At 33.4% G+C, this 9,898-nt stretch overlaps 1 protein-coding gene across 1 annotated transcript in view; it reads right to left on the reverse strand.

Annotated features, from left to right (window-relative positions):
* Window positions 1-474: 474 nt before the first annotated feature.
* The window catches only part of LOAG_17042 (diacylglycerol kinase 1), a 13,317-nt gene continuing 3,893 nt past the window's right edge, over window positions 475-9,898 (reverse strand). The window contains exons 6-22 of the mRNA XM_020449702.1: window positions 9,438-9,569; window positions 8,813-8,975; window positions 8,393-8,565; window positions 7,931-8,003; window positions 7,634-7,772; window positions 7,099-7,303; window positions 6,763-6,910; window positions 6,323-6,480; window positions 5,909-6,060; window positions 5,654-5,753; window positions 5,298-5,455; window positions 4,929-5,109; window positions 4,470-4,657; window positions 4,096-4,180; window positions 3,839-3,922; window positions 3,171-3,269; window positions 475-915 (exon numbers count right to left, since the gene is read on the reverse strand). Coding sequence (XP_020306723.1) covers window positions 676-915; window positions 3,171-3,269; window positions 3,839-3,922; window positions 4,096-4,180; window positions 4,470-4,657; window positions 4,929-5,109; window positions 5,298-5,455; window positions 5,654-5,753; window positions 5,909-6,060; window positions 6,323-6,480; window positions 6,763-6,910; window positions 7,099-7,303; window positions 7,634-7,772; window positions 7,931-8,003; window positions 8,393-8,565; window positions 8,813-8,975; window positions 9,438-9,569 — 2,478 coding nt within the window. The 3' untranslated portion in view covers window positions 475-675. The remainder of the gene's footprint in view (window positions 916-3,170; window positions 3,270-3,838; window positions 3,923-4,095; window positions 4,181-4,469; window positions 4,658-4,928; window positions 5,110-5,297; window positions 5,456-5,653; window positions 5,754-5,908; window positions 6,061-6,322; window positions 6,481-6,762; window positions 6,911-7,098; window positions 7,304-7,633; window positions 7,773-7,930; window positions 8,004-8,392; window positions 8,566-8,812; window positions 8,976-9,437; window positions 9,570-9,898) is intronic.

The raw sequence follows: 9,898 nt of genomic DNA on the forward strand, positions 1-9,898 counted from the left end.
AAATTGAGAAGTTAGGAAAATTATTGAAGTGAAAAATACTGGAAAGCATCGGTGATATCCTTGACCAATATAGAGTCTGTCACTTGTGTCTATATCCAGTAACAAAAAATAATTAGTATTGACAGTGTTGATTCAGAATATCATCACATCTCAAGCTGTAACTAATTATGACTGCCTTTCATTCAATTATTTTCACTTTCATAATCTTCATAGTAGAACCACTGAATCTTCCTTGGAAATGTTTGGCCTTTAAAACAAAAACTCAAAAATTACTAAAATTATTCGCTTTAGATCTGCATATGCTTTTGAAGAATTAGGCTACTAGATGAAAATTAATAGCTAGAAAGGAAAATTAATAAATTTTTGGTTCTGTCCTCAGCCCTCTCTAAGCTAACTCACAATCAACCATTCTATCAAAAAAGCACATCGACAACTAAACCAGTGACAAAGATAGTCGCATTTACGTTCGAATACTTCTAAATGTACTAATATTTGAAATTTTCAAAATGAAATTTCCATAAGCATGTATCAGTCACGAGCAGATTTTCGCTTCCTCAATATTAATATCGAATACTTAGCAATCTGAAGGCGAATTAGACAACCAGTGTTCCGAAAAAAGTATGGCATCAACTAAGTCACACATAAACTTCCTACTCTTTCATACACAACAACACATTATAAAAAAGCATCGCCCTCTTCATCATCATCGTCGCCATTTGCACCACTAGCAGAGTGCGCTTCATCGGATGTATTTTTCTCGTGCATTAACGGACCGGAATCAATATTAAGAAGTATGCACGGATGGATCCGTGATGAAGATGGTGATGCTTCATTCCGAACCGGCCGAACTGCTGTATTTGTTGATGAGGATGTTGCGCTGCGACGTGATTTCTTTGCTTTCTTCAGCATTTTAGCCTAAAAATTCAAAGCACATCTATGATATGGGCTATAAAACGTCATTTAAATTCCAGACGAAAATACCCATTTTCAGTTTGAAACAGAATGAAAAATGTTCGCTATTCGTTTAGCAAACCTACCCATTGTCTTTCAAATTTGAATCAGAGGTAAAACAGGTTTTGAAAATCTTTAAATGAGTGTGATTAAAGACCTGATTAGAATTGAGTATTGAGAAGTTCGGATATAGAGAGAATGGGTCAAAGACACTAGATCGTAACCACCTTTTATTTGGCTTGTTCGCTCTAATTTTATTGATCTGTACAAAGTTTCATACAAAGTCTCGGGTGCCATTAGTGAAGAGTGACATATGATAGAAACATCAAAACAAAAAGGAATACTTTACAAATTACAACACATGGCATAGTCCAACTGAGATTCTCCTGGACCATTTAGTAGAACTGAAGCCTTTGCTTAAGTACAGAAATCATGCAACTAGAAATGAACAGCAAATATTAAAGTGATACTTATCCATGAGGGGAAATGAAATAGAGAGAAGTAATGATTTTTTATGACTTGTATACAAGTTTAAGGAATTTTATTTTTCAAGTGGTTGCACAGTTATTATTACTTGGTTTGAAGATCATTTAAAAAGAAAAATTGCAATGTAAGAAAAAAGACGAATTATTTAATATAAAACCCCACACACTGAGATCCATAAGCCGCATGGACCAATATTTACTACTTAATGTTAAGAAACATTTGTAAAAAATTTATTTATAGTCAAAAAAAAAGTACATTCACTAACGATGAAAGAAAAGAAATACATTTCTTTCGGTTTTAAAATGCTGCTGGATTTCTAAACATATAAACTGCAACTGAAAGTATATTCATAAAAACTGTATACTTCGAAGAATGAAATCATAAAGATAGAATTCATGCCAAGAATTTTCAAAAGATAGTTATTATGCTCCACAATTCAAAATATTAAAAAAATTAGCATTGCTAAAACGTCTTTTTTAAAAGTTACTCTATTGGAAAAGCAATGAAAATATAGACATGAAAGACATTGAATTCTCAGTAATATAACAAGTAAAACACCATGCTGGATGCGTCACTTAGCTTAAGTAACCCGATCTCTTTCGGTCCAAATCATTCATAGCAGTCTTGAAATCAGAAATTATGGAAAACTAGAAAGATAACTCTGGATTTAGCTTCATTTTTATCTAGATTAATTTGTAATCTTGGGAGCTTTCGAGTTTTCAGTTTTGCTAGGTTCAAACTAATTACAGAAAAAGCTATCTTGCAATTCTGGAAATTTAACGTCATATTGAAAGAGATAGATGATCTCTTCTTCCTGGTTCTCGACACACAATTAAAAGTTGTGTTTTTGATGATCTTCGGGATTAAATTTAAATTGAATAGATGATAGGATGTGTCTCAATGGAGTTAGTATTAGCGATGTTACCACCGCTAATAGTGACAAACAGTGTTCAATAGAATCACGAACACCAAAGAAGTTGCACGACTCGGAAGACTTAAAGAGGTACCTCTTCCACTTAATATCTTGTATGCTTCGAAAATGTTAGACACTCGATACTAACAGCCTATTTACAGCACGGTTTAAATCAGTTGAATGACTACCACTGTAAGCCAACACGATCATCGAAGGATCCTTAGTGATCTTGATAACAAGTTATAGGTTTGATAACGTAAGATCTGTATTTAAGGTATTAGAGTAATCTATTAAAAAGAACTGTACCTTCTGAGGAACTTTCCATTTGACCCAATAATTAGCAGAAAATGCACTGGTCGTTTTAATCTTTTTTTTTCTTTTAATGATAAATCGAAATTGTGTGAAATGAATGCATATGAATATCAGAACTGATCAAAGACTATGAATATGTAATACCGTTGAACATTTTCATTCTTATAGATGAAAAGATGTTCCGATGTTCCTCACTATAATGTCTAATTAATATGATCCAGTTGACCAATAAGAGCCGCGATTAAAGTATAATGAAATTTAAAAAAAAAACTAACTAAAGCATATGTTTTAAAACTAAAACAATGATAAAGAAATAATAAACTAAAAGAAAGATAAGCAACATCAATAAAAGGCAAAAAGAAGTAGTGCAAAGGCTTTACTTTCTGTTATCATATTTAAAATCTTCTAAATTCAATGCTCAGCAAAGTTCAAAAAACTTTTTTTCTTACTTTGCACAGCAATATAACAAACAAATATAACAAACAAAAATTCAAAAAAAAATTCTTACTTTAAGGGCAGACTTTAGAATTGTTATAGTACCGGGTGGTTGTATGTGTGGTTCACCGTCCACCTGTACTGGCCATTCTTCATGTGTTGTGATCCGTATCTACAAGAAAGGGTATGTTTGAACAAATAATTAAATATCGAGGAGCTTTAAATTCTGAAGTCAGTTCTAAAAGAATTGTTCAGTTATAAAAGAGTTGAATTGTATGCAGATATTCTTGATTTCATGAACAGGATAGCATTTTTGCACGAGCGACCTGTAATTACAGTAGCGACAGGCTGTGTCCCATTCAAAATCTGGTTGATTTGGAAAAATCACACTTTCAGTTCGAAATAACAATTCGATCAGTGAGTGAATAAGGAATGATTTGATATAGCAACGATCCCTTAAAAGTGCGATATGTGACCGTGATATATTATCGCGCCATTATTTACACTGAATGACAGATAATTCCGACAATCTTAGCCGACAACAAAGCAGTTTGTCCAAACAATAAACTGACTCACCCGTCGTGCAAATGCATTACTAACCTAATAATAATTTCAAATCTGAAACCTTCATTGTCAAGATCTTTCAGATTTAAAGCACGGAAAAAACTTATTTCTTTTCGTAGGCTGCCGTTGTGCAAATTTGCTAGAACAGATACTTCTCAAAGAAAAACATTAACTTACACTTCCTCCTTGAGCGATTCTTATACCAGCCGATAGTTTAGACTGAATGAGGCCTAATCGAGAGACATCTGAGATACCAACCACCTACGAATAGTGAAACTAACAACAAATTTTCGAATATCATAAGTACAAAACAACGAAAATTGTGCACCAACTAAATTATCTTTTTATAACTTGTAAAATTAGTGATAAGTGCAGAGAGGATGTTAAATAACAGTTAGAATTATAAAGGACGTAAAATTAAGGAGCAAAATTACTTCAAGTAATCCATCGTAATGTGTCGGTTTTTGAAACTGTCCGTCTTCCTTTGCGGTCCCCCAAGGGTTTGCTCCACTCCCCCAACTGAAAACTGTTCATACCCCATGAAAATAAAGAAAATTATTTCCTGTACTTCATTATTAGAAATATAAACTCGACACCTTAGCTGTTAAGATTCAAAAGTTCAAAAATCATTCCGCAAGGTTGGACAGGTGCTCAAAAATCAAAACTGTCTTGCTTTTTAATGATTATAGTTCAACAGTAAACAACAAACAGAAGAAAACAAACAAAAGTTTCCTGAATACTTCCTCTATTTCCTTGCTTTCTAACTAAAGAAAAAGACATGCAGAAAAACTAAAGCGAACTTTCATACCTGAGCAAGTTTAAGACGATGATACCCTCTATGCATGGTAATTCGATTACTTTACCGTCCACTTCTAACTCGACCCGTCTCCAAAGATCTTTACACGTCCTTTCAAAGAACGCCTTTTGCAAACCTATTTTTACATACTGTGTTTTATTGAACAAACGTGAACTGAATTTTTCTGGATTCGCATCCCTCTGAAATAATATTCTATACAGAAATTTTTCGTACAGTCGCCACGTCCTACCAAATTTTTTGTATAAACAGCCGGGTAATGCTGAGGAAAGATAATATTGTTAAAACTTCAACTAAGCCGAGAAAGCTATAAACCACCAGCAGCCTAATTAGCGGATTTATCGCCAGCCATATGAACGCTATTTATTAACAATCCTGAACTGATGGTATTACAGCATTCATGAAACAAATAGTTTTAATTTGCTTAAGAGACGTAATAGATACATTCCTTACCTTATTGTGAAATTGCAAACAGACATCCGCATCAATTCCAATTCCAAAGTAATTGTTCATTATAATCATGGAAGTTTGGTCCTCGGGATTGTTCATCATTTGTTCTGCATCAGGACTCGGTTCAACACTAGATGTTGTTGGCGGTTGTGAACGTTCTTCCTCGTGAAAAACTACTGCCCATCTGCAACCTTTAGTTTACCAATTTCGAAATGATTATAAATTATGATTCTGAACTCATGAAATCCTTCACAGCCAAGCTATTCCACATATGGAAATGATGAAGAACGATGATAAAATATTTCTAGTACGATGCAGTACTTTCATGCTAACAATAAGAAGTAATTTCAATAATTCAAAAACGATCATTACCTATCTAAGCGTACTTCCTCAGCGTCAATAACATCTCGAAGAATATCCATTGGGTTCTCTTCACCACTATAACCACCACCCCATCGTAAAACTCTTGCTAGATCGTTACCGGTGCCTAGTGGAACAATACCACATGGTGGAGAAAAACATGCAGCATCCTGAAAAAATACTTTTTAAAGCAGCAATTCCGGAAGCTACAAATTTAGCGCTGATAAAATCCGAGTATTTAATTTTTTATGGTTAAATTTCGATAGAAATTCGACAAAGTCATAATGGGGCTTGCTCCGTATTTATTTGGACATCAAATTTTATTGGAACGTTTTGAACGTATTTATTATTTGAATCACAACAACAACCTGTTTAGCAATATCTAAGCATTGTAAAACCCAACCAATTGTACCATCGCCACCGCAAGCCAAAATCTTATATTTTGGAATATTTCGGAAAACGTACAATCTAAAATCAAGATGACAGAATAAAATTAAATTCTGCCCCATCCCATTTTGGTTATTAATAAAAATATGCTATTTCAGTAGTAGGTATCTACTTCAATAGTTTCAATGATGTACATATTTTATAATGAACAAAATGGAAATGAAAGATGTGCTTACCCAACTAATGGACCACCTTTCAATACATCGAATACTTGGAAAGGATTCAACAATCGTCTGAATGCTTTAATTAATTCACTACCTTGACAACCACCACTTTTAACATTCACAAGCACCAAAAGAGGTTCGCAATCTGTTGATAACATGTGGGGCTAAAAGAACTTTGAAGAAGCAATAAAATTTACCAAAATTTCTTATCTTGTTAAAAAAAAATGGATGGCTGGTCTAATCAACTGGAGCATTTGTTCCTACAAGTGATGTAATAAGGAAGTTGAATCGATTCTTTCTCAATATGTATTCTATAAATAAAAAACTCAAAGCTGAAAATAACTTCAAAATGGTATTGAACTGTTTTGGATTTGCTCAGTAAAGCATAACGATCCACATCTCAAAACAAATTTAATATCGGCTAACCTGCACATTAGGAAGACAAAGTACTATTAATTTCTTTTCTTCGTAAACCGCATTCTGAAGGCGCTGCACAGCCGACGTTGCAGCTTTTGCTGTATTGAATGTAATCACTAGTGAGCCATATTCAAAATATATTGGTCCAATAGCAGTGAAAGGCTTTTCTAAAAATTAAACCATAATTTAAGAGAATGTAAAGCATGGAAACTCACTTTTCTCTTCATTTGCTCTTTTTCAAAAATCTGTTCAACTTCATAACTCAAAATCTCTTAAAAATCCTCGTGATGAAAAATTAGAATGAATTTATGTTAAGCTTTCACTGTATTTCGAAAATACAAAAAAAAGTAGGATGATATAATGCTTCATGTCCATTGCGAAAGGTAAAAAAGACAAACACTACAATATGTGGCAGCACAAGTGTTTCTCATCTAAGAACAAATGATAACCTTTAGCGCCTAACAGCCGTAAAAGAATCCTTTCATATTGTCTTTGAGCCAATGAGAGCGGTAAATTGCCAACAAAAACAGCGTGATCATGTGGATCGTCCTTTTCTTGTATATAAAAACGAACAACGTGATAACGTCGCAAGGAATCCTAGAATTTTAAAAGAGAAAATGAAGTAAATAAAAGAAAGTAAAAATAGTATTACTTTGTGACTACCGATCATCATTTTGCTTGAAAGAAGTTCAGTTTTGCCAGAAATTATAGTCTTATTATCATTGCAGTGATGAATATGGGATTCCTCTTCTTAGGAAAAGTGCAGAACAAATTCTAGGTTGTACCTTTCTTAAATTTCGCACAAGCTGCAACATATTTTCCTGCGGATTCGCAGTTCTTTCAGCAACACCACGATCGAGTGAAACTTCAATTAAATTATAACGACTGGCTGAATTCCGATCCAACCCAAATCGGTCCAGCGCTTCTGCCACTGCATCTTGGACCAAAGTTTGTTTTGTAACTGACAACGAACAAAATGTTACTGGCACTCTAAAAAAAGAAACCAATTCCACTTCATTTATTTCTATTAATTTAGAGATTTTAGAAATGAAGATTTTCCCCATGTATGAAGAGGTTAGGCTAACTTTAGTTTAGTTTGATAAGGTCAAAGTCAAGTGCTTCTTCGATTCAATTCAGCATTTTAGGATTTCATGTAAAGGACCCGAAAAAGCATTTTGTCGATAAGCATAACTCAAATCATAAGAATTTTATGAGTCAACTGATACAAATAAAGCCATTTGTACAATGGTTCAATCAAATATTTTCAAAATAATAAAGTGTAATAAGAAATTGCTCTAATGAGTAATCATTAAAATTTACCTAAGCCAACCACCATATAATTTAACAATTGTTTTTTCAGGGTCATCTTTGTAACGAAGGAAAATATGTGCACGACGTCCTTCTGGTCGCCGTACATTTCTCAGTGGCAGCGGATCTTCAAGCAATTCTTCCTCGCCGCCTAAAAAAGTTTCAAATTTCCTAACATTAAATTTATCCAAAAAATTTTACATCCGAGCCGAGAAGTAACAAATGATTTTTGGCCTAACTGTTACATGATAATCAATGAATTCAGAACATAGCAAGAAAAATACTGCAAAAACTATCAAAAATACTCACTTTCATTGAGCACTTGCGTGATATAATAACAATCAGGATTGTCACTGATATGAAACCTCCTGAGTGCCACATCCTAATACAAATTATGTATTTGAGTATATTGTGCATGAAAACTTCGCCAATTGAATATTATACTTATTTCAATGCAAAATTTCATATTGTAGTGGAATAAGACACTTTTACCTTGGTCGATTGCAGCAAAAAAAAGTAGTAGGTAAATAATTAGCAACGCTCCAGTGAATTAAGTAGTAGATAAAAGCATCCCAATGTTATCTTTCGCCCCGTATTTTGCACTAACAATTCTCTCTCCAAAAACATTTATCTCATTTTGAAAATTGTGTTCAAATAGTTCGATCACCTGGATGACTTCTGACAACCCAACCATTCTTTTTAATTTTCCAGTGCCCAAAAATGATAATAAATCATCAGCATGGAAATTTAAAGGAGAATATTTAAACTTACTCGTATCTGCTGAATTGAGGCTGTTTTTGGCACGGTGGCAGTACGGTACTCGTGTTTCCTGAGAGAGTTATTGCCATCAAAAATACGCAAATTTTCGTAGTCCTCTCTTTCTTTTGCTTCATCCACTGAACTCAGTGCGGAATCTTCTGGATGTGTTTTCACTGGTGATGATGCTAAAGTTTAAAAAATAAGAAAACAGTAATTATTTTATAAGAACAACTGACAATTTGAAAATTTTTTGAAAAAAGCTACGGTTTCGTCAAAAAAACAGATCTAATTATTTACTATCAACCAAATGATTCTTTGTAAAGTTTCTGCCAATACTAGGCTAAACTCGCAAGAACATTTTTTTTCTTAAATCCGAAAGAAGAGAACAAAATAGGAATTTTGCAAAGCTATTGAAAAAAAAAAAAGATATACGTTGCTGGTTGAAACCTTCGAGATGAGTTCCCTGAATGTTTAGCAACTGTTTCATTGGGAGTTCTGTTCTTGGAATCGTCAGTGCATTGGGTGGCAACATAATCTTCCTTAAAGCACCAAAATCGCATTCAAGAGACATTTGACGATAACAGATAGCATGAGCCTGAAAATCAATAGCATATTTTTCTGTAAGTAATAAATTTCAACATTATCAATTCTTCTGCACCGCAAATTATTTAGCTTGCTCGCCTTACGCAAGTCCTATTTTCTCTGATTATAGTTTCTTCGTTGAATAACTCTACCGTAAAAATATTCTAGTCCTTTACAAAGCTTAGTGGAGGGATGGACACATTTTTTGGAGAATTTTTTCAACATCAAGCTAACTTTTTCGAAAATGCTCTCTTATTCTCCTATATTTGAAGCTATAATGCATATAATCTGACAAGCTTCTTTGAAGGTGAGCAATGAAAGATGAAAACCTTAACGATAATAAAATACAAATCAAAGTATTTAAGGACTAGAAAAATAGAAGTCGGGATGCACTCTGTTCTAGAATTGCGCATCCCTAGACAGTGCAGGGTCACAAACTGATGCTTGATGCATTCAAAATTCAGCAAAAACTCACCGTTGCAGAGCACCAAGCGCATTTCATACCAGCCAACCACTCGCAAGACCAACAAGCTTTTCTGCAGACAACGCACTTGGAATCGCGCGGTATATTACCCTCCCTCATATGATGATGCTGTACTTGCTTGTTCTGAAAGAAAAATAAAGGTATGATTGCTTCTTCCTTGAAATGAATCGGTAGAAGGATTTCCCGTCCTACTTTTCTTTTTCTAACTAGTATCAGAGAAAAATGAAATCTGTTCATCTTTTTCAGCTATTGTATAATTTTTTGTGCTCTCTGAATTCAGTTACAATACAATCATTAAAATCCACAGAATTCATAAAAACGAATTTTTTTTCGAGATCTTTTTAGTGTTTGGTAGCTAAATATATATATATATATATATATATATATATATATATATATATATATATATATATATATATATATATATATATATATATATATATATATATATA

This window comes from Loa loa, assembly GCF_000183805.2.
Source record: "Loa loa unplaced genomic scaffold supercont3.36, whole genome shotgun sequence".
Lineage (NCBI taxonomy): Eukaryota > Metazoa > Nematoda > Chromadorea > Rhabditida > Onchocercidae > Loa > Loa loa.